The 24,860-nt window shown below is 44.3% G+C and overlaps 2 protein-coding genes across 3 annotated transcripts; one reads left to right on the forward strand and one right to left on the reverse strand.

The window, feature by feature from the left end:
- The first annotated feature begins 2,698 nt into the window (after positions 1 to 2,698).
- LOC133344673 (uncharacterized) lies at positions 2,699 to 18,558 on the forward strand. Its single transcript, XM_061554727.1, has 18 exons — positions 2,699 to 2,782; positions 4,592 to 4,701; positions 5,145 to 5,332; positions 6,314 to 6,432; positions 6,763 to 6,912; positions 7,040 to 7,510; positions 8,335 to 8,566; positions 8,933 to 9,013; positions 9,128 to 9,194; positions 9,320 to 9,489; positions 9,828 to 10,070; positions 10,167 to 10,265; positions 11,012 to 11,205; positions 11,947 to 12,121; positions 13,384 to 13,540; positions 14,432 to 14,585; positions 15,557 to 15,668; positions 16,206 to 18,558. The coding sequence occupies exons 1-18, from the start codon at positions 2,762 to 2,764 to the stop codon at positions 16,388 to 16,390; spliced, it is 2,928 nt and encodes a 975-aa protein (XP_061410711.1). The 5' UTR covers positions 2,699 to 2,761; the 3' UTR covers positions 16,391 to 18,558.
- A 1,014-nt stretch (positions 18,559 to 19,572) lies between these two features.
- OSGEPL1 (O-sialoglycoprotein endopeptidase like 1) lies at positions 19,573 to 24,608 on the reverse strand. Of its 2 annotated transcripts, none has more exons than XM_061554729.1 (8): positions 24,176 to 24,608; positions 21,933 to 22,164; positions 21,098 to 21,259; positions 20,530 to 20,734; positions 20,235 to 20,383; positions 20,009 to 20,139; positions 19,837 to 19,908; positions 19,573 to 19,752 (listed from the first exon to the last, which is right to left on the reverse strand). In XM_061554729.1, the coding sequence occupies exons 1-8, from the start codon at positions 24,463 to 24,465 to the stop codon at positions 19,674 to 19,676; spliced, it is 1,320 nt and encodes a 439-aa protein (XP_061410713.1). In that variant the 5' UTR covers positions 24,466 to 24,608; the 3' UTR covers positions 19,573 to 19,673. The 2 variants fall into 2 exon arrangements, with proteins under 2 accessions (XP_061410713.1, XP_061410714.1); XM_061554730.1 differs by having other exon boundaries at positions 24,545 to 24,604.
- Between the last annotated feature and the right edge of the window lie 252 nt (positions 24,609 to 24,860).

Raw genomic sequence — 24,860 nt, forward strand, 5'->3', positions numbered from 1 at the left:
ACAGCAGTGGAGAGACCCTGGCTGATGATGTTGATGGTGAATTAGAGGGGGGGGGGGCGTGGGGGGTGCAGATATTCATCCAGCAGTGGAGAGACCCTGGCTGATGATGTTGATGGTGTATTAGAGGGGGGGGGGCTAGGGGAGTGAGGTATTCATCCAGCGGTGGAGAGACCCTGGCTGATGATGTTGATGGTGAATTAGAGGGGGGGGGGCGTGGGGGGTGCAGATATTCATCCAGCAGTGGAGAGACCCTGGCTGATGATGTTGATGGTGTATTAGAGGGGGGGGGGGGGGGCAAGGGGAGTGAGGTATTCATCCAGCGGTGGAGAGACCCTGGCTGATGATGTTGATTGGGAATTAGAGGGGGGGGGGGCTAGGGGAGGGAGGTATTCATCCAGCAGTGGAGAGACCCTGGCCGATGATGTTGATGTTGAATTAGAGAGGTGGTGGGTCGGGGGGAAGCTCGATGAAGCATTCATCCAGCAGTAGATTGACAAAAGGCCTGTGTTTAAAAAAAATGCATATAAACAACTATACTTATAAGTTCTGCAAAGCGAGGGAGTAAACTTCTTACACCGCAATTTTATTGTGCACACGAGCAGAATCAATATACAATGGGACGTAAAAATACCACTGCTTTGTATGCACTCATTGAATAAAGTTGAACATACAATCGGACACTCAGTATCAAGCTTAACATAAAAACGGATATCAAAATACAATCATCTTCAATTTAATGTAGAAATTGCCGCAACAATATAATAAACACATCCAAAATACCGGTTTAATTTATATTTACGGGTTAATCGCTGCGTCGATTCATTGCCAACAGATCCATGGATCGAGTAATCCCATTGGTTGGTATAGCGTGCTGTGACACGCCCCCCTGTTTCTGATTGGCTAACATCTGCAAGACCGGGCATTCTGTCCCGTTTATAGAGCTTGTGGCCAGGTAGCTTTTAAAAAAAATTGTTAATTTTTTAGTGGACTTTACCTGGTCAAATTAAAATATATATATGTAATTTAGTTTTGTTTGCATATTTTAAAGTGATTTTTGTACTTTTCATAAACTTTGCACCCCTTATTACTTCTTTTAAATGTGTTGTTCTAACGTTCTTACCCGCCCCTACTGGAACGCCTGTGAAAAAAGTGCTTCATAGCTCATCGGATTCCTCCAGCACTGTAACACGTAAACAACGATTTCTGATTGCATGTTCACGACAAGTACGTGTGCTTAACACAGTACTCGATTCCTTGCAAAGGGTCTCCATTTTCTGCTTGAACATCTTAACGCTGTTTATTGTCAGAAAGGGTAAACGCATATTCTTATTATACTGGTAGGAACCTCCTGGTTACACCAGCCCACAGGGGATTATTGTGTCCGTCCGTCCGTCGTGCAGGGAGGGGCTGGGTGGGGAGGGAGGGGCTGGGTGGGTACGGTGGGGCTGGGTGGGTGGGGAGGGGCTGGGTAGGGAGGGTGGGGAGGGGCTGGGTGGGGAGGGAGGGGTGGGGCTGGGTGGGGAGGGTGGGGGTGGGGAGGGACTGGGTAGGGAGGGTGGGGAGGGGTGGGGCAGGGTGGGGGGTGGGAAGGGTGGGGCTGGGTGGGGAGGGTGGGGCTGGGTGGGGGGTGGGAGGGGTGGAGCTTGGTGGGGAGGGGCTGGTCACCCCGTGGTGCCCTTATAAAACTCAACGTTTAACCTACTCACGCCGGCTTGTGCCCGCCCTCACAGTCGGGCATATTTGCGGAGATACACCACGCCGCCGTTGACCCTGGCCATTGACCGAGCAACCCAACGTTCCTACCAGCTCCCTCCGCAGGAATGTGTTACTTACACGCTTTTATCTAACTCACGCTGTCTGTTGTTGTCGTATCTTAAACTCTTGTAACTCAATTTTAAGCCACTTCCCAATGTGGTATCGACTGCAAACTTGGTATACTTACGTCATACTGATGACAATACTATATGCTATCATTAAAAATCAAAAGTATATATTTAAAAGCATTTTTTATGTTTCGGCTTGGGTCTAATTGTCCACTCTCAACTGACGTTGCCTGTAAATCACCACGGTCCCTTACGTTATGGCAAGCTTTGCGGCCACTTCCTGGAGTTGTGGAGTTTTGCCATTACGAGTAAGGTACATTTAAATTTCGATTTAAAGCTTTCGTGACTGCAGGGATTCATCTTCATGGTTCTTTCGGTAAAGTCACGTAGAAGGGAAATAATAAAATAATAATAAAATATTAATATTTTTTTATTGCTTTATTTTAATTTTTTTATTAAGAAGGTACACTTAATTAAAGCGTGTTTTAAAAGTATTTTTAAATATTACTTATTTTTTATTTTCGATTTAAAGCTTTCGTGACTGCAGGGATTCATCTTCTTGGTTCTTTCGGTAAAGTCACGTAGAAGGGAAATAATAAAATAAAAAAAATCTTTTTTGATTACTTTATTTCTATTGTTTTATTAAGAAGGTACATTTAATTAAAGCGTGTTTTAAAAAGTATTTTTAAATATTACTTATTTTTGAATAAATATTCTCATTTCTGATTACGCCACTAAGTCTCCCATTGGTTGGGGTGGCCCGTCAGCCAATCGCGTGCGGCGATGCTGTTGCTGCCCGATCGCCCCCCCCCCTCGTGACGTATGCTACATTGGTCGAGCTCTCGACCAATCGCGTCGCGCTTTGCAATGTTTACCACCCCCCCCCCCCCCCCTGGAGTTATGCCCCAGAGTGCTGTGCGCCGAGCGAGAGGAAGGCGATGGACGCAACAGCGGGGCAGGTGAGGCGGGGGGGGACGGCTTTGATTTAATTTAAATGAAGTTAAACAATTTATTACTTTTAAATTAGACGATGTTGACTGGAGCGTGTCAAGTGTGTATGTTTTGTTTTATCTGGCGGCCTCTCACCAACGATCGCTGTGCGCCTCGCGCGAGTTCGTGGCTTCGTCAATTATTCAAAACAAGACTCTTTAAAGTGACTTATCACGGGCCCCCTTGCTGCGGCTGAATCTTCTTTATTTTCGGGTGAATCCGATGAGCTATGAAGCTCTTTCCGCAGTTGGTGATAACAACGCATTGCTGAGCTGGCGGGTGCCACGGGATTGCTTTAAATGTCACGCATGCTAAGAATAGGAAATGCTGAGAAATGTGCAAGCGACCAGCAACAAACGGTACCATTGAGATTGTTATACACGAGATGGCAGCTCTTGATTTGAGCAAAGTTTTGAGAACTCGAGAAAAGACGATGCGAAGAGATTCCAAAGTCGACCACAGATGCCCTTCACCGTAACAACTTTGAACAAAATGATTGTCTTTCTCGCTGTTGAGCGGATATTGAAACTCAACAGGTGGCAAGTAGTGTCCGGGACACGCAGCCGAGCTGTGTAGCGCTGAGATAACAGCTGGTACTCTTAGGTTTTTTCGGTAATGTCACGTAGGTAAAAATAAAATTAAAAAATAAAAATTGTATCATTCAAATGATATCAAAATAAAAATAAATAACAAAAATTATATCGTAAAAATTATATAATTTTTTTTATTTTTATTATTTTTATTTTTACCTACGTGACTTTACCGAAAAAACCTAGGAGTTATGAATCCTTGCAGTCACGAAAGCTTCAAATCTAGAAATAACAGCTGGTGTTTATATGAATCATGTTAATCGCCTCGCCTGGTATACAGGAAATCGTGGGTTCGACCCCAATCCTGACGATGCCTGTATATGTGGAGTTTGCATGTTCTTCTCTCCGTGTTCGCGTGCATTTCCACATGATAATCCATTTTGTTGAGCTGTCATTTGTGGCCAGATCGCTTCACAATATAGCTATATAGCTCAATAGGCCTTGCTTGGTAAAATAACAAATATATTGTTTAGCTGAGTAAGTTTAGTTTAGGATTGCTGGTACGAAAGGCCGGGAGGTGTGCACGCCTGAGCGAGCCCACTCGTCGTTCGGCCACCCAGTGAGGGAAGAAGTAATGTGGTGCAAGTTTATCGTGAATATGATCAATCAGAACTGACATTTCACGCGACACTGTCACTCGCTTATTTTGTTAATATATACTTTTCAGCAGTGGCGCCCAACATCAGGCAATTGATAAAAATACATAGTTGTACTGTACTTCTATGATCTTGAGTCTATGTTCCCGCCCGCACCAACCCACATTGACCAGAGCGGTGTGAAGTATGGTAAAATAACTTTTGGGACCCACACAGCGTGGGGAGACCATCATCCAGCCGTGGATAGTAAAAATGTCTCCATGTATACTCTGATGGCGGCGAGCCCTTGTAAACCATGAGTCTTTTTATACTGTGCCACTTTAGCCTAACCTTGTTTCGATCTTACTCGCCACCATAATTCGCATACCATGCCCAAGTAAAGAGTCACTTAATTATACCAATGAATACCCGCATCTTTATAGAGTGGCTAAAATCTACACAACTTTAGAATTGCCCGTATGCATGAAGCACACTAACGTCTGGGCACTAAGGCAGGCACAGTCAAATTTCCACTCCATAATAAATTCACAAATCACTTCGCTACCTCACTTCTGCTGTGTCTGTATCTCCCCTATACCTCCTCACTGAGCAGCAGACACTGGGGGAGGTGATGCAGGCCCTGACGGCCATGGGCTTTGAGGAGTCCCGTGTGCGGGAGGCTTTGAGCGCGGGCTTCGTGTCACTGCAAGATGCAGTGGACTGGTCAGTGCAGCATGTTTTACATTGGCACATCGCGAATTACTTCCTTGTGTTAGTGTATTGGCTGGCTAAGGGGGGCATATTCCACTAAGCCAGCATTTGGGAGGCAAAGGCAGATTTCTGACTCTAAAACCTGCTGAGATGCAAAATTGACATTTAGTGTTTGTACAGCAAGTACGTTGTGAGCACATCTTTGCGGACATTAATTAATTTGGCCAAATATCACAATGCAGTACCTTCCTTAAAAAGGTATTTCTAGATACATAAATGACATGATTATGATATTACAAAACCCAGTAGTGTTTAAGTTTTATTTCTGTGAAAGCCAGCAACTGGTTCCATATAACACATATTTTATTGCTAAATTTGAATGCATTTTAACTTCATAACTCGTATACCACAACAATAGGGAGTACGTGCAAGTTGATCGGTGGCTGTTGTTGCAGGCTAATTCAGGGCGACAGCGTGAGGCGGCAGCCTGGCGACAGCGTGAGGCGGCAGCCGGACAGCAGCGCTCAACTCTCCCTCAAGTGGCCCGCTACGTCAGTGAGCCAGGGCGCCATGGCAGCCTTCAACCATCCAACCGAGCTACCTGGAACTTCCCAGAGCATGGATTCTGCACAGCTGGGAGCTGGTGCGGTTTTCCCCATTACTGATTAACCGTTGCTGTATGAATAAATATTGTAGCCGCTTGTCAAGCCACTGCTGAATCAAGGCCTCCCCGAGCTCTGTCAGTCATGTGTGTTGTTTGGCCATATTTACAGTAATCATGGTGCTGTGTGCGGGTTCGTTAATGATGGTCCCGTGACTGATTCAGATATCGTGCACCACTAATTTTACCCATGGCTGAGAACTCGGATGACCGGGTTCATAGTGCAGCGTGCGAACCACTGGCCACTATGCATGTGTGACGTTTTGTAATCTGCGGTCGTGGTTGACGGTTAAAAGACATTTCATCTTTATGATGCATTATCTTGGCTATCTCACCATCGTACATATTCCCAAAAGCTTTTAAAAATTGTCAGTTTGTCATTTGTACATGATTATCAATTATATTCGTAAGTATTGTGTATTCAATCCATTATAACTTTATTTACCCCACTGTAATCAGATGCAACAACTGAATACAAATCCAAGACGCTTGAGTGCAGCCATGGTTTTGTGTTTTTATATATTAGTATGCAAATTCATAAAGTTGTCTCGTACAAGTGTAAAAGGTTTATCACCGACGATGACCAACATAGTGTCAGAACCATCGCCATATAACCCTTGTCGCACCTGATCTCATCAAATCTCAGAAGCTAAGCAGAGTTAAAGCTAGTTAATACTTGCATGAGATAACTCAGGAATACCAGGTGTTGTAAGCTGAAGCTGAAAGGTGGCCAGGAGATGGTAGTACATGAATGAATTGATTCCATCTGTCTGAAGCTTTTAAGTCTTATTCCGGCATATGTTTGGGTTGTCTGGGTAATCCAGTTTCTTCTCAGATGCGTAGCATTAATGCAATTGGCAAAACATCCAAATTTAAGTTTCCTGTATAAAGGGAACTATTAAATACAAAGCATTTTTACTATCTATTACAAAAATTCTGCATATATATTTATTTTGTTCGCAGGAAGCCAAGAATTCAAGGTGGTTTCCAGAAAACGGAACCCCGAAAAAGAAAATTTTGGAGACAAGCAGAGAGAGCAAGAAGCCATTGATGCCAAGGCAGAGAAACAGCGCAAGATCAAGGTATCCTAGCTGCAGGACACGTCTAAAGAACAAGTATCCATATTTCACATTCCCTCTTAGTCAACATCTATATCAATTACCATACAAGTTAACCCAAAAGTTATTTTACTGAGATGATAACTAAAATAATGTTTCACTTTACCTCGGTTGAAAAACTTTTGAGCCATCCTGTGTATTGACAAAGTTGAAGTTTATTTTGTTTAACCAGGAGAGAACTCAAGGACCAGGAAAGTCGAAATTGGAAGGAACATTTTGTAAATGTCATGAATATTTTTTAATATGGACTATGTTCTATTGACAAACTGTTTTTCACAACTGGGATTTTTTTAGGAGCGTGAAATGGTTTTGAAGAGGATTGAGGAGGACAGAAAGCAGCAGCAAGAAAAGCCATCGTCGCTTGGGTCTGGACCAAGCACAGAGGGGGGCGGCGTGCTTGGAGGCCGCCGCCAGACCAGTGTGTCTGGACAGTGCCTCCTACAGGTCATTCCTTTCCCTACGCCACTGACAACATACAGACGTGTTGAGCACACTGTTCAACAAGCTTCATTTACAGAATCCTGTGCTATTGTTGAAATGTTTCTCACTGCTTTTTTGATGTTCAACGCAGATTCGCCTTCCATCTGGAGAGTTATTGCGCGACCGCTTCCCGTGCGCGTCCACTCTGCGCAATGTGCAAGCGTACCTCAGCGAACACCGTCCTGGGCTCCCATTGCCCGTGCAGCTCTTCCAGCCATACCCACGGCAGGACTTTGGCACCGCTGAACTAGAGCTGACGCTCGCAGAGTTGGGGCTTGTGCCCAATGGCACACTGTGCGTGCGTCGGCCTGAGGAGAGTCCCCGAGCAGATGCATCTCCAAGCTGTGCCTGCCCCATGCCTGAAGAGGGTGGTGTCACTCAGTCAACACAGGGCCACTTATGTGTGTCACAAGATGAAGAGGCTGTTAATAATGAAGCTATCACAACACAGGGCGGCAACGCTGTTGGAGTCGACACTCCTGTTGTGACAGACGTGACGGTTAATACAACTGTGGACTGCAGCGCGGGTGCCAGAGAGGGTGAGGGATGTTCCTCTGCAGAGGTGACTAAGCTCATTTGTAATACAGCACACAGTAATGAACGTGTATTTACTACTATGCTCAAGAATGTCAGTGTGTAATGCGTGTGACGTCATTCTACGTCAACCAGCCCCCCTCATTAATAATCATGAACAGGTTATGTCCTCCAGATGGACCCACCCCTCATTAATAATCATGAGCGGGTGACGTCACTCCACATCGAACAGCCCCCCTCATTAATAATCATTATAAGGTGACGTCCTCCAAATGGACACCCCCCCCCTCCATTAATAATAATTAGCGGGTGACGTCACTCCACATGGGGGGCCGAGGCGCCTCCTCCTTCCTCCTCGGCGTCAACTTACAACCCTCACTACAAAGGCAGAACCCTCACGTCACGCGATCTCCATAACGCTGTTGAGACATCAAAGTAAAAAGGACATCTTGATGAACAAGGGATTATAACCTTTAAATGAAATAAGTCTGTCACCGCGGCCTTACAAATTGCACACGAATGGATTCAATTAATATGGCGTCGCGGTCTGCTTTTCACTTGAATGTTTCACATTTACTGCAATACGCCCGTCATTGGACGGGCTATAGGCTAGTTCTTAAGTAATTAATGACAGACTTGGAGTATGTCATCATTGTGTGAAGCTTTTTGGAATTGTCCCGTCACTGGACAGCCATATTTCCAATGTGATTAGTTGTGTGTGGGCAGCATTATGCAAAATGTAATTTAAAGTCAACTGGAAAATAATTTGGAAGCAATTTCGTGAATAAAGCATCCTTGTTTGAACTAGAATATTAACGCAGAACTTGTCGGCTAATTATTTTCTGAACACAGCAAGAGCAGGGACGCGGGGCACATACAGAGAGAAGTACTGAGCCAAGGAGCCACGAATCGGGCAGGGATCAAGCCATGGACATCGAGATCGACAGTGGGGACGCGGCTGAGGAGGCAGCACAGGAGGCAGCACGCGGCTCCGTTGGGCAGATGGAGCTGGAGGAGCAACCCCACCCAGACTTGGACGAGGATGGACAGCTACCACAGAGGTTTGGCTTCCATCACAATTGGGGTAAGCATAACTTCACGCAACTTGACACGGCTGTTCACTTTGGGCTTGCTATGTGCACCATCCTTTAGCCATTATAGAGAACCAATGTTTAGAATGTATTGTCGGGTTCCATTGTAATTACATTTAAGCAAAATAAAAAGCAAGCGTAAGATGAAAAAATCAAAGTCAAGATCGTGATTTATAGTTGATCACTGGGAGGCATGAGTGATTCTTTACAAATAGCTATGAGGAATCGATTACATAAATATACAGTTAGATGTAATATAGAGATATGTATTGCTTGAGCATTGTTGGCTACTTACGGTGCGAAAGAAGTTCAATATGCATAAATGGTGGCAACACTTCTGGCTTGGTTCTGTTTTTTAGCGAGAGGACTCAACTTTGATGCAATGGAGGAGCATGATGACCACCGTTTTGATCCTCATGAGAGATTTGGACTGCTACAAGGTTAGCTACGTCTACGAAAACAGATTAAAGAGAATCGCAGCAAATGACCTAAGTGCTTTACACAATACCACTTAATGCATTCGTGTTTGATGTCACCCCTACCTGGTGTTACAGGACTGGGCTTTCCTCCAAGAGCCAGGCAGCACCACGATCTTTTCCCAGGGCAAGGACACCGGCTACAGTGAGTACCAGCACTCATTCAGCACAGGCGTTTGGGATGTGAATAGGAGTGATAGATGGTGAGTTTTTTTCACAGACGTCTGCGGCACAATGTTAAATTGTTTATGTCCTGGGCCCTTTTGGCAGGGATGAGGGTGCAGATGGTGATGGGCCTGACCGTCAGCCGCCGCACTTTGAGATGGCGCTGCCCCCCTTTCCCAGTGTGAACTTTGATCCTGGACTGAGGCCAACACGTGGCAGGGTTATTTCACCGCTTGGCGAGTTGGCATTGAGCACGGTGTGTGTGCTGATTACCGGTGAGCTCAGAATACCACATGTTGTGTGCATTGTTAGCACAGCTGCACGTGCATATGTAAATGTAAGAATTTCTGTTTTTAGACCAACATTTTCTGAATATGTGATTGTGTTGGTGTAAATTCAACTTGCGTCACATAGAATTTTTATGTGACTTTACTCTGAAAACAAAAGCTCAGCTTCATCTCTGACTGACAACAATATATATTTTCTGATTTGGAAACTAAATCTGGTGATATATAAAACGTGTAGACATAGAATGCAGTGACCTGAACTATTTCACAATTTTTGTAACAATTGCTATACATGTGTTCTTCCCCACTTCCTCCTCTAAATGTAGACCCCAGCATGCAGTTTACCAGCAGCCTGGCCGGGCTGAACCCATCTGTAGCCGAGAAGATCATTGCTCATCTGGTTAAGGATGAGAGGCTACGTCCGAGGACCCTTGATTTGTTCCGAGGCTGTCCATTGCAGTGCCTGCGCTTGGACTGCTACTCGCTCACCACTAATGAACTGCTTCATCAGCTGCGGCTATTTCCATCCCTCAAGAGCCTAAGCCTTCTTTCCTCCTCACTCATCACTGGTCTGTGCACATCCACCACCTTCCTTGCAACGACACACTACGTGAGATCAGTTTGCATGTGTTGATAGTTGAAACGTATCATTGTCATTCTGTCAGACCGGAGTCTCGAGTGCCTTACATCATTGTCGCGGTTGCACCACCTCAACCTGGCGTCCTGCGTTATGCTGTCCGACAAGTGTCTCGTTTACATTAAAGGTAATGCAGATTTACGATGTACATAATTTTTCATTCATAGTTTCTTTGATGTGATGAACTGTAAACCAAATCTTGTAGTCGACAGTGACGTTTTCATAATCATGTAGAACAACCTTGAACCGCAAGTTTCAAAACGTCATTGACGTACACGTGCAGGCCATCTGGCACATTGTTTTGCCATAAAAGCGAGTTATTACATATGAATATGGATCATTGGCAATGACATCTCTGAAGTTTTAGATATCAGTCTTTATTTTAAAATGAAGACTGATCTAACGAGTGTTCTTTTCTCGTGAGATTTTTTTATTTTTTATATAAGGAGGTATAATGTTATACTATTAGTCATATTTAGACTGTGCTAACAGCTATGTAATTAATATCATGTATCGTAAAGTAAGCCGATCACTAAATCACCTGGAATGCACCTGATTTCATCAGATCTCTGAAACTAAGCAAAGTTGAGCCTGGATAGTGCTTGAATGGGTAATCAGCATGCAAAACCAGGTGTGTTACAGACTGCTGTGGGTCAAAGTGGTGGACAGCAGAGGGCAGTACAGCAAAATCTATGCTCCCGCACTTATGTTCCCCACCTTCATCCAACTACTTAGATAATCGTGGTGGAATGGTTAAATAATTCCAATAATCCACATGGTGTGCAGAGGCATTCTTCCATCAGTGGATTTAAGTGTACATTAGACAGTGAATGCTACCTTCTGACACTTCTTTCCTGACTGATCATGCTCCAGAGCTGAGGAGCTTGAAGCAGCTGGTGTTGGACAGGACGCGAGTGACCGATGCAGGCTTGCTTGCGTACCTGGAGCAGGCGCCGCCGTCGCTCGTCCAGTTGAGCCTGAACCAGACAGCTGTCACCGAGGCCACCGTGCGGGAGCTGCCGCGCACCGTGCCACAACTGCATGGACTCAGCGTCAAAAACACCGCGGTACGGAGCCCAGTCACTCGTCGCCTTCTTCAATCGCGCGCTCCTATAGATCAGCCGTGCATAAAAATTAAGCATATCAAATGAATAGCTTCTCTTAGTATTAAAAAAGGAAGAAAATCACACGTAGTCTTTGATTCTGTGATGTTTCCAATACAGTAAAACCTTGGATTGCGAGTAACTTGGTCTGCGAGTGTTTTGCAAGACGAGCAAATGTTTTAAATAAATATTAATTTGATAAACGAGCGAGGTCTTGCAATACGAGTAGTACGTATACGCTTTGTCTGCCGAGCGTCACATGATCACAACTGATATACGAGTGCTTTGATATACGAGTGCTTTGGATTACAAACACGTTTCCGGAACGAATTATGGTCGCAATCCAAGGTTTTACTGTATACGGTTGTCCTTGGAAGTATTTGATTTGCGACAATACTGTTATATTTCAAGCAGCCCAATGGGATGTCACACAATGTAAAACGTGTGATGTCGCGTGATGACATCATCGCCTTTGCCGGTAAGGCAAATGATTATAGTGCAGTTATGTATCAACAGGTTTTAGGCAACCCTTAGATCAATGTAATCAGTTTTCTATAGTGTTTTAAACTAAAATGTTATTAATATTGGGTGACCATTACGAGAGTTATCGTGAGCCAAACATTTCCGAAAGACAGCTCATCCTTTAATGCTTAGTTGGAAAGCATAAAAAAAACTAAAACACAATGTATTATTTGTATCCACCAGGTTGTGGACGTGTCCTGCTTGTGCCAGCTGCTATCATTGCATGCACTCAGCCTGGACAACACGGCGGTGAGCGAGGAGTCGCTGGCCGCACTAGCGGACCACCCTACGCTCGCATATCTCAGTCTGTTTGGTGTTCGCTCAGTTAAAGGCGACCAGGCTCTGCGTCTTCTCTCAGGTTAGTGACACAGCAATAGAAAGCCTGCAATGATTTGCTCAAGCTGTGCAGTTACAGCTATCATCTACGTAGATATCAGCTGGAGAGCCTGCGGGGTGGAGCCTTTATAACCTAGTAGGTTATGGCACTACCTTTCCAGTTTATGGCTCTGATTGTATTGGTTGGTAAACCAAATATTAGATATTTACCTGTTTAATGACGCATGGATTAGAATAGACTTTTCCTGACCTCAGTGTTTTTTTAACTCCCATCGATTGCGACCTCTCACGGTTGACCTTTTCAAGATTACTTATCTATTCTATCCACATGTAAAGTAAGTCACTGAACAGTGCCTGCACTGAGAAACACTATTGGATCAATAGGATAATATATAGTTTTATATTGTTATTTTTCATGGCCCTTTATCAATCAACTGGTAGATGAGACCTCTTGATTCCATTTAACATGTAGGCTTTCTCGACCAATATTCATAATAAAGTTGTTTGGTTAGATCGCGTTATTTATAAATGTGTCGTAACCCTCCACCACCCGACACGGCCAATCAGAAAAAAAGTGTCACGTTGACAAAAGACTGCTAGTTCACTACTTTAGCCCACCGTTGTGTTGAAGAGTGAATCCACAACATTTACAGTTTTTGAGTACGGCGTTTCACTGGTAATTACATCCAGCATCATCAGGCAATTCGCCCGAATGGTGAAGCCCTCACTTGCTCCCGTTCTTAAATAGAGCAGCAGGGTGACGTCATCATTTAACTCATGCACGTGTGACGATTTCAGGCGGGGTGGGGGGAGTATTGTAATTGTATAAAAGATTGGTAATCAGTCTATTTTTGTGATTAGTAATGAGATGTAATGTGTGTTATTGTAATTATATGCTACGTTAGTAATCAGTTAATTAGTATGTGTTTCCCCTATAAGGAATTGTAATTTGTATTATTTAATAATTCGCTTGATTCCATGTCGGATATTAGCTGCAGCCAAAAATCAATCTCAGGTCATACCACAATGTGATAACTGCTGCATCACCGCTTCATTCAACTGTGTAAAAAAAACCCTGTAGCTTGTGCAATGGCAAAATTTTAGGGAGGCTGTCATCTGGCTAACGATAACGATATTCAAATTGATTATTTAAAAAATATATTTTTTACGGAAATGCGCATTGTATGGCACTGCCATCGTTTTATTTGTCCACACCCTACACACATCCCACCCGTGTTCCATTTAACATTGCTCACGCATGCCCTACATGTGTCCTCTCACCAGGGCTAAGGCTCAGCGTGCTGCGTCTGCCGTGCAGGCTCACCGTGACGGATGCAGGCCTGGAACATATCACGCGACTCACACTGCTCACAGAGCTCAACCTCACGGACTACATTCACATCTCTGATGCCGGCGCACAGCACATTGCATGCCTCAAGGGGTAATGCACACATGGACACACACACAACCACTAATACATATACACATGGACCCGCACGTGCACACACACAGCAACTTCCATTTACCACTAAATATCAGTGATGTCACCATGGCTATTTTGCCAAGCGAGATGGACTCCGAGTCCACAAGGAGTCTTGAGGTCTTAAGTCACAGGAGGTCACAGGACAGACCCAAGTGTTATGAGTTGATACACGTGTGCATACACACATGCACACAGCAACTGCAAGAAGCCTCATTGTAGTGATCAACAACAGATGTGGATTTTCATTTTTTGTCACAAAAGTACATTTCCTCTTCGTATATAGATGCAACGTGAATGGGTTCTCTCAAAAGGTCCCCTTGGGATAATAAACAGCAGTCTGCTATTGCTTCTAAAGTTTCCTGGTGATGTACACTGCACAATAAATGTAATATTAATAATTGGGCAATATTAAAATGTCATGTAATTGATTTCTTTTGAGGCATAAGTGGGGATTATTTTTTAGCACTGATGTAAACAATACATGCAAATGGTTATTTGACCACCGCTATTCAAATAAGCTCTGACTTATTCAAGCCCAGTTAATATTTTTCTTGTGACCAAGTCACCTGGAATGCACCGGATCTTGTCAGATCTCGGAAGCTATGCAGAGGTCAGCCTGGATAGGTGATGTAGGCTGGTGTGGGACTAAGTTGCCAGCAGGAGGCACTGCACCAAAATTAATTGTACTATGCTTCAATATCTGCATTATCACAACACCTATAACCAACAAGGTGTGCGGAAGCCTTTATCTGATATGTACAATATTTTTGGGTCGTAGGACTTGAAAATTATTTTAGCAGACGATATGAATTGTTCACAATTGCCTTTAACCCTGGTCCCCTGTTCCAGCCTGAAGCAGCTGGTGCTGAGTAACACTCGTGTGACGGACTGTGGCCTCGAGAAGCTGCGTGGTCTTCGACTGCTCGAGGAACTCAGTCTGGACCGCACGCCCGTCACCAGTCGCGGTGTGGCAGCCTACGTGGTCTCCCTGCCACACCTGCAGGTCACTGGCCGCTATTACTAGCCATCTGCTCATGCCCCACAGAGAGTTATCTCCACATAGCTATGGTAATAGAGAGATCACATAATTTATGAAAATTCTGCTGTAGATGTTTTTGCCATTAATGCATTCCTGGGTGACAGGTAGACCTCCAAATTGATCGTGAGAGATGTATTTTGGTTGCGGTTGCCAATGTATTATCGGAAGTGCTTGGGTATTAATTGCTTGGCGGTGATGTATTCTGTCCAAACATATTACAGAAAATACAGTGTGAGAGACAATAAGAGATGGAAATGACTTCTGAATCATTTACTTTTATATTTGTGGGTGAATGATGGTATTAAGCTCTGTGATTAATTAACCTGAAATTCACCTGATCCCATCAGTTCTCGGAGGTTTTAGCCTGGATAGAGCTTGAATGGGTGACTACCATGCATGATGGCTTGTGAGCAGCAAAATCTGCTGATTTACTGTATATACTTCACCGTCTGTTGTCCCTGCTTTCACCAGCCCATACGAGTGTTATGCGTGCCTGGTATACAGGAGGATATGTGTTCGATCCCAACCCTGACGGTGCCTATATATTTGGAGTTTGAATGTCTCCCCGTGATCGTGTAGATTTTCGTCTGGGTCCTCCGGTTTTTGCCCCCACATTTATAAACGTGGGTTTAGAGTATTTGGCTGCTATCAATTTACACGTGATATGCCACTTTGTTGAACTATCATTTGTGGTCAGGTCACTTTTGAAAAGAGCTAATATAGTTCTGGGCCTTACCTGGTAAAATAAAAGTTTAATACAAAAAAATAAGAAACTATTTAGTTAATTATTTCATATGCTCGAATAACCCTCCATGACCCACACAGGCATTGGGGGGGCCTTTATCTAACAGTGGATTGACAAAAGGGATGTACATGGTGGTTGAAGAGTGCCCTGCTCGTCTCACAGTGGCACTCCCACATCTCTCATGCTGCAGGTGCTAAGCCTGGTGGAGACGAATGTGGGGAACAGTGTCCTGAAGCATGGGATTCGCCACTGCAACCGCCTCACCAAGCTCAACCTGAGCCGCACGCGCATCACAGACAAGGGTGCGACACATTCTATACATTCGTACACTGGCCAGAAATTAAGTACACTCAGGGCAGAGTGGTGGCATGGTTTCGCACACTGTGCCATGAACTTAGCACAGTGCACGAAACGTCAGTGACGATTGATATCTGAATTGTTCCTGACTTCCCACCTTCACCAGCCTGCACTGATCAGCTTGATGAAATATTGTCAAATAACCCTGTGATTGACACATTTTTCAGAGGTCTTCATCCAGTAGTGGATTGACAGGACTGTAAATTAAATTAAACATTTATTTCTGCATATTGCTTGGCAAATCCGAGAATGTTTTGTCTTTTTATAAATGACACTTCATTAAAATCATGAAAGGCATAACATTTGGTAATTTGGTATGACATTGTTTCCATTAATTTTTCTTAAGAATAAATTAACAAATGGATTAAAGTGTCACAAGGACACTGCATAGCATTTCTTTGCACTGTTTTGTACCGTATAGAAATATTTGGCACAGGCTTTATTAAGAGCTGTGCACTGCCCTGCCCCCCTTCCCTCCCCAGGCCTGAGACACCTGCGCTTGCCGGTGCTCGCGCAGCTGAACCTGGACCAAACGGGGGCCACCTTCGCTGGTTTGTCGGCTCTCTTAACGGCCTGCCCCAGCATCGTCTCTCTCAGGGCCAGTGGCCTGAGGACCATCAGCAATAATGATGCATCCGATGTGGAGGAGGCAACGGTCGGTCCTTAGCCTGTGTGACGTGAGTGGGCTGTGACTGGGTATGGAGCAAATATACCATTGGTGCATTATCTGCCACGTACCCTTAGACGTTCCACCGAAATGCAGAAATTTGGAAGTTGTGCACTGAAGTTTTAAAAATTTCAGGCTGAAAAAAATGCACTCATGTGGAAGACCAGTGGTTCAGAGGATATGTACAACTCGTGTTTCAGAGTGTTAAAAGTGGTGGTGTCTTTAAAGTATGCCGATTGGAAGGGTAAGTGGACCAGATATGTGGTTGAAACATAAAGCAATAACCTAGCACTGTTAAGTGTGTTTATTAAATATCAGCTCTTAAATGTATGGCCTCTTGCCATGGTGAATCTACGTACGTCTATAGATGTATGATGCCATTAATACAGTCTAGCTTAACTGGCATAATAACAGTGACATCAATGCACCACCTGAAATACATCAGCTGAAATGTATAATGGCAGTCACTTTCGTATGGATTCATAGCAGATAAAAGATGTAATTTTAGATGTGTTATCCACTCTTGGCTGTTAAGCACAGTGGATCTCGTCCATTCCTCCTTTGAAGGAATCAAGACAGCAGGTGTTTACAATGCGATTGATGGTTTGGGATGTGGCCGTGCTCGCACCGAATCTTTGATGCTCCATTTGTGCATCAGGTGGCCACATTGGCCATGCCCGATCCTGATTCGGTTGATGGTCGAGCGTTGGCAGCGTGGAAGGTTGAAATTGGGAGGTTCGACGGTCGGCTCCTGTATTAGATGTTTATTTTTGACGTCGGCCGCAGTCAAGACTTGCTTCCATCTCTCGCCTTCATTTGCATTTGTGGTGTGGAGTGATGCTGCTGTGATTCAGAAGCTGTGGCATGGTTTTAGGTGAACAGGCAGCGCTGGATTTACATCCCAATGTATCGGAAGGTGTGGGCTGATGAGAATTTTTTTTGTACTCGGGACCGGCTGCTGTTTCACGACAGATTTGCTGCGGAGCGATGTGCGTGAGCACTGAGATCCACTGAACAGGGTCGGTGTCGATTTCAGCGTAACTGAGATGGCACGCATTGTGATGTTCAGTTGCGTGTCGATAACTCAAGTGAGCGATGCGTCCCTACACAGGTGAGCAATATACATGGCAGTCCCTGAATTACGTAGACTTGTTGATTGTTCAGCAAAGTGGCTTCAAGGAGCAAGATTATATTTAAAACAATCGCAGATTACTGACCCCAACTTGGATTGCATTTTGACATTTACATTTTTTTGTTTCTTAATCACTTGTATGCTCACATTGAAATACTTTGCAGCAATGGCATCGATGACCCATTTATCCAAGACATTCATCTCAGGGCCTTGCATGTTCTGCTGGTGTCTAACATAAAAGGTTTGTTATTTTTGTACAGGGAACTCAAATGCACTGACGATCTTTGAAAGTTGGAGCAAATATGGATAAAGTAAAAAAGATATGTTACTCTCATCACTCCATGCCAGTCTATGCATGATAGAGATATATATGCAGTAAATTACATTGAGCCATATATCACGTATCTGATTTTGCGGTTGAGTTTGGAAAAGCTGCTTGATGTGAATTATATTTGTTTGAGGTCAAGGCATTAAGTCGATGCATAGATAATTTAATTTTTCTGAGCAATTGTGCTTTTGGAAAGTGCTTTCATTTTAAATAAACCACATCTGCAATACTGTAATGCCCACAAAGGACACATAAACTAGACAACCATTAACATTTTATACAGAAATATGATTTACCGTAATAACAATATGGTGATTATAAAAGTGACAACATAGTTCAATACTTATTTTAATTGCAAAAACCCTTGTGAATGTTGCATGTTTTAATATATATCTTGAGTTCAGAATGATACAGAATTTCAGCATTTGCAATGCATGTAACAACTGAATACATTAATTACAAAAATAATGTAATATATTTTCAGCTTTTAATAAACCAAAGATTCACGATACGTTTCGCATTTGTTACGATTCAGAAATTCTTGTGAATACTGAGCAAAGGATATCCAGGTGCAATCTATTAAAAAATGTACAGCTTTTATTTCATACATACACAGAATATGTACATGCACAATATTGCACCCTAATATCCTTTAAAACTGCAGGCAGTACACTAAGTATGCTTCACATTAAAACAGTTCTGATTAAAGTCAACCCCGTCTGGTTTCATAATTTTGCAATTTTGCATATCGGGTGCAAACATTAATTTTTTGAGTCAGTTCTTTTAAAGCACAATAGATGCACGTGGAGAGAGAAACGTGAGTAGCTGATCCAATGCAATAATGGGACTTCTTTTGAAAGCCGTGGGAAGGTTTACAACGCCCATCCCTAGGTAAGCAGCTCCAGGAGTCGTCTTTCAAATGGCTGATTAGATGCAGAGCAACTCCAATTTCACATCCAAATAGACAAGCCAAATAACCGTGTCAGGATCGGGCATTGTGTCGTCAAATGTATGGTTTGTTCTGGATGACCAGTCGCACACTGGAGCGTTTTAAATTGTCCATTTGTGGATCAGGTATTCGCACCTGCCATGCTTTGCGCAGATGCGGTTAAGGGTAGACCATGAGCTATGTGGAAGCTCAAACCCAGGGAACTGCATTGCCGTGAACACGCCTCACTAGCAAGCTTTATCAGCAGCAGCTGTCAGTACTGTTGGATAAAGACATTCCCAAGCTGTAGACATGTTGCAATACTGTAAAGTAACGAACCCCTTAGCACCTGCGTGTGTACTGAGCAAGTTTCGCACTGTTCACGAACAATTTCATTCTCTGCGATGCCACCTGCTGACCGTTGTCTAATAATTGGCACGGGGAGTTAAAAGCATTGCCACAGAATTCATGTCATTTGTAATGCTCTGCGGTTTTGTCTTGTCAATGAGTCCTTTAAATGTTCATTCCCCACTCATTCCCGCAGTACTTGGGAGTGAATGTTTGCCTTGGCGTTGTTGAAAGGCTAAAGGCTATTCATGGGACCCCCCTTAACCCCAGGGAATGATTAGTGTGCCACACTAGCCTTGTCTTTTTTCTACAAGGCATTTCACAAATTGCATAAAAGACCAACAATTTGGCTCATTTGTGCCATCCCCATAGCCGATATAACCAATTCTGTTGGCTAATGGTGCTATATATGACATGTATCTATACTTTAAATCAAATACACGAGATTGAATTAAAAATGTTTATTACAGTACAGAATCAACAATCCATTACTCCAAAGTAAATGTGTTACATCGTGTACTCCTCGGGTTTTTTTTTTCAAAGTATCTTATATTTTGAGATTAACCAATGGCACACGGATTGAAGCATTTGATACTTGTTCAGAAATGTCCACTCCTAAGGGAGACCTGTAAAGTGAGATCACAAGATCACTTTCACGCAATGCATTACTTTTAAAAGTCAAGAGTTGTGTGCCAGTGATGCCAACTCACCTGGGTTCAAATCGAATTCCATTTGCATTTGGAAGTATCCCGACGTTGGCACGCAGTCTCTCTACACCATTCCTGAAAAAAAAACGGTATTGAAGGCTAATGTTGCACTGTCTATCAGTTCAATGACATGACAAGATTTGAAAATCAATAACTCTGAATAGTAAGTGCTTACCATCCGATCATGATGCCATTGTCGGTGCAGAGATGTGGGGGAGGGCAGATGACAGAGAATCCTACAGCAGTAGCCACATGCCCTAAAGCTTCCTTTATGACGCTGTTGCTTGCCACACCACCTGACACCACCTGTGGGCCCACCCAAACGTACTTGTTTAACATTTGGATGACATTTTTTGACGGCAGCGTTTGTGGTAAAGCCAAAAAAGTTGCATCAAACACACCAATGTTGGATTGTCCGTAGGGATGAGGGAGTTTTGCAGACAAAACACCATTGCACGATGGGTGCGCTTGGCGATGTGTGCTGCCACAGTGTACTGAGTAGCCGCTGCGATGCTACTGGCACACTCTAATACTTGTCCTTCCTTAATTCCTGTAATGATACATAAGAACTTGCATTGTTATCACAGATTCAACAGTTCCTGAACATGAACCAAATACAGCATATTCACTCAACTGCTATTAGGACAAAAAGAGTCATACAGTGTGCATTTTAGTCTTTCCCCTGCATCTGATTACCCTCTTCAAGTTCCTTTTGCTTTATTGTTTGGCTGACTTGGGTGCGAAGTCCGGAAAATGAAAAGTTACAGTCCCTGTACTTTTCAAGAGGCTGTTTAAAATGAAACGCCATTCTGTTCCCATCTTTTGAGATGTGTTCCACGGCTTGACCACCACTCATTGCAGAGAGCTCTGAAATATTATGCAGCGATAAACGCCTGGCAACCTGCAGAAAACAGAAATAATGTGTGTTGTAAAACACTTTGATAAGAGTTGACAACTTCAATGATTGTACATTTAAAATATATATAAATAGATTAATGTTTTAAAATGCAACACACCCAATATCTTACACTCCTCACAATCTCTTACCACCTCCATCCAGTAAGCTCCTAATCTTCTAATCTCATCCCACCATCAAATGTTCTCTCTACTTCTCTTAATCCTTTCCTCCATCAGCCCCTATTCCCTTGCTAATTTTACCCATCTATTATCGCATGTCCTAGCTAAATGTAATACCCACCAAAACGCAACACCATTGCTTCATAAATCGCCACAGCATATAAAAAATATTTCCACATGTCAGCACCTTGTCGAAGATATCTCCAGGTGCCTCATCCAGCGTCTGCCCGAGCCGGAGGAAATCATTGACCCCTCGCGCTACAGCAAGCAGGCAGTGCCCACCTGACACAAGCAGCACCAGAAATGGGAACTCCACTTGCTGCATCATCCGCACTGTCAGTGCATGGGCCTGACCACATAGAAACAATCGCACCAGATACCCAGAGAGGAGAGAGAGAGCAATACATTCAAAGTCATATTGTGGTAAAAAATGCAGCTGAATCGACGCAAAGAGGCCTTTCTGGAATCAGAAAATGGCAGTTGAATGTGTCAATCAACAATGCTTATATTGGATAGTATCTACTATATGTAGGTATAAAGCAAAGCAAGCAAACTATCCCACAGGCAGGCACACTTTGGGTCATGGGAACTGACAAAGAAAATCCACACTTAGGAGCAAAAGTAGACTGCCAAAGATTGCAATAATAGTACTGTATAATCATTCATAAGAGTGCCAGGTATGAGGCATGTAACAATCGATGTATTAAAATGTATTCTTGAGTTAGAAATACATGCATTGGCTCATGCATGGAAGAATAGTTTGATTACAGATTATGTAATTAATACCCCAAATTAACTGCTGGTATTTCAATAAGGTAATTGGACAAAAACAAAACAGTGCAAATTAGTCAGAACAAAGAAGTACGAGACATACACGCTACTTCTCGCATCAAATCACGACCACGAATTATGAAATATTCCCCAAATCTCTCGGGTTGGGGGGGGGGGTCATTCGTAGAATGCCCACTCGGACCAAGTGATGATGCCTTGTACCAACAGCCCTTGTTTGCACGCAAGTGCACCTCCATGTGGTGGATGGGGATGAATTTGACGTGCGGCCCGGCGCACTCCAGCAGCAGGGCGCTATGCTCCAGCCCCACGGCCAGACAGAGCGCCAGGCCGGGCCGCACGGAGGTGGCGATGGCATGCAGGTGGCAGAGGCTCGCACCGCTGGCCCTCAACGCCTCCTGCACCACCCCATCGATGTGCTCCTTGTGCAGCTGCTGCGCTAGCGTCGGGATGATGCCACCATTCCTGGTGGAAAACATACAGGGAACGCCAGAGATACGAACAAACCTGGTCCGTATGTCCAGTTGACTGTTCGGCCTGAGTGTTGTTAGTTCAAACGCCGCGCAATAGCTGGCGGTGGTGGCGGCATCTACAGAACATGAGAAACAAGTGGCATCTGTACAACGTGAAGAATCAGTGGCATCTACATCTGCAGAACATGAAAAACTAGTGGCATCTACATCTGCAGAACATGAAAAACTAGTGGCATCTACATCTGCAGAACATGAAAAACTAGTGGCATCTACATCTGCAGAACATGAAAAACTAGTGGCATCTACATCTGCAGAACATGAAAAACTAGTGGCATCTACATCTGCAGAACATGAAAAACTAGTGGCATCTACATCTGCAGAACGTGAAGAATCAGTGGCATCTACATCTGCAGAACATGAAAAACTAGTGGCATCTACATCTGCAGAACATGAAAAACTAGTGGCATCTACATCTGCAGAACATGAAAAACTAGTGGCATCTACATCTGCAGAACATGAAAAACTAGTGGCATCTACATCTGCAGAACATGAAAAACTAGTGGCATCTACATCTGCAGAACATGAAAAACTAGTGGCATCTACATCTGCAGAACGTGAAGAATCAGTGGCATCTACATCTGCAGAACATGAAAAACTAGTGGCATCTACATCTGCAGAACATGAAAAACTAGTGGCATCTACATCTGCAGAACATGAAAAACTAGTGGCATCTACATCTGCAGAACATGAAAAACTAGTGGCATCTACATCTGCAGAACATGAAAAACTAGTGGCATCTACATCTGCAGAACATGAAAAACTAGTGGCATCTACATCTGCAGAACATGAAAAACTAGTGGCATCTACATCTGCAGAACATGAAAAACCAGTGGCATCTACATCTGCACAACGTGAAGAATCAGTGGCACCTACGTCGGCAGAACGTGAAGAATCAGTGCTACAGGAAATTGACTCATCACTCATGGGGGTTGATAACAAAACAATAAAATTGTGTAAAAATATCGGTACCACTTTGTGAGGAAATCAACAGTGGCTGTACGATGGAGAGACTCGCCCCGTCATATGAACATGGAATGACCACTACGAGATCAAGGCTGCAAACAGATGAGCACCGCCTCAATGCTCATTTGAGCAAGAAACAACTTTTGACTTTTTAAACGTACGAACATTCTTGTATGATCATTTTAAAATTACAGCTAATTTATGAAATCTGTGACTTGCAAGCAACCGCTTCCGTACGTGCAAAGCGAAATTACTGAAACGTGAAAACATGACATTATTATATAGCTACAACTTATGGAAAACGTGTTTTGTTTCCCTCTGCTCCAGGATATACTTTTACAACAAAACTGAAAATACACAGCGCTGTCTTGATGTCAGTCAGTGTGAGGGAAGGAGAAAGAAAAACCCACAATTGAAAGTTACAGTCACAGCGTTATAGCAACCCCGTGGCGTCCGAACGTGACACAAAAACACATTCCTGCGGAGGGAGCTGGTAGGAACGTTGAGTTGCTCGGTCAATGGCCTGCAGGGTCAACGGCGGCGTGGTGTATTCCGCAAATATGCCCGACTGTGAGGGCGGGCACAAGCCGGCGTGAGTAGGTTAAACGTTGAGTTTTATAAGGGCACCACGGGGTGACCAGCCCCCTCTCCACCCAGCCCCCTCCCGACCCAGCCCCCTCCCGACCCAGCCCCTCCCCACCCAGCCCACCCCCACCCAGCCCCTCCCTACCAGCCCCCACCCAGCCCCACCCCACCCAGCCCCTCCCTCCCTTCCCCTCCCCTCCCTCCCCACCCAGCCCCTCCCTCCCCACCCTCCCACCCCTCCCCACCCAGCCCCTCCCCACCCTCCCCTCCCAACCCACCCAGCCCCTCCCTTCACGACGGACGGACGGACACAACAATCCCCTGTGGGCTGGTGCAACCAGGAGGTTCCTACCGGTATAAAGCACAAACATCTATGAACGAGGCATTCCCATCACCTCACGTGAACCTCCTTCTGCGAGTGGAGGGCTTCGCCCAGCAGCGCGCCGCTGCGAGCGCACAGAACCGCCGCGCCCGTCTCGTCGCAGCTCGTTTCCAAGCCCAGTACCAGGCTAGGTGCACCGCCCGTGGCCACCGCTTGGGGCCTACGGCTCGCTCCGCCGGACTCTGCCCGCGAGGGCGAACGGCAGCCCCGCGGGGCGACTAGTCGAGAGAGGCCGGAGACCGTGAGGCTCGCACCGCGTAGCGTTCGTGTGAAGTTGCTCATCGTTGTCGTTGTTATTGTCATTGGTTTTTTTTGCTGATGTTGTCGTGATGTTACGATTATATGAATGTGTGTGTGTGTTTGAACTTTTAGGCTATTTTACGTTTGATGCTGCATTTGGATAAAATGATAAATGTTGCTCCGGGACAACTTTGCTTGAACCAAGGACGCGGCGTTGATTGTATTGTGACAAGAAACCAGCAGAGGGCGGAGATGAGACATTCAGCCCCACAAATAGCAAATACAAAACAGGTTCACACTCATATGGGACTATGGTTGTTTTAATGGAAAAAGAACGGATACTACACTGTGAAATGATAATCAAATGTTTGTTAATCGCTTCAAAAAGTCAAAGAGTCTCTGCTTGTGCCGCAGGCACATTTCTTGTGGTGTTGTTACAAATTCTCAGAAGTATAAAA

This window comes from Lethenteron reissneri, chromosome 20, assembly GCF_015708825.2.
Source record: "Lethenteron reissneri isolate LAM-NWPU_2019-01 chromosome 20, ASM1570882v1, whole genome shotgun sequence".
In the NCBI taxonomy this organism is placed as follows: Eukaryota; Metazoa; Chordata; class Hyperoartia; order Petromyzontiformes; family Petromyzontidae; genus Lethenteron; species Lethenteron reissneri.

Excerpts from the sequence above, each read along its gene's own strand:
- OSGEPL1 (XM_061554729.1), bottom strand. The coding sequence starts at position 24,465 with ATGACAATAACAACGACAACGATGAGCAACTTCACACGAACGCTACGC. Across the intron at positions 20,735-21,097 it reads CTGGAGATATCTTCGACAAG|GTTGCCAGGCGTTTATCGCT; the intron begins GTGCTGACATGT and ends TGTTTTCTGCAG. Across the intron at positions 20,384-20,529 it reads GCAAAAGGAACTTGAAGAGG|GAATTAAGGAAGGACAAGTA; the intron begins GTAATCAGATGC and ends GTATCATTACAG.
- LOC133344673 (XM_061554727.1), top strand. The coding sequence starts at position 2,762 with ATGGACGCAACAGCGGGGCAG. Across the intron at positions 2,783-4,591 it reads TGGACGCAACAGCGGGGCAG|CAGACACTGGGGGAGGTGAT; the intron begins GTGAGGCGGGGG and ends CTCACTGAGCAG. Across the intron at positions 12,122-13,383 it reads GGCTCTGCGTCTTCTCTCAG|GGCTAAGGCTCAGCGTGCTG; the intron begins GTTAGTGACACA and ends TCCTCTCACCAG.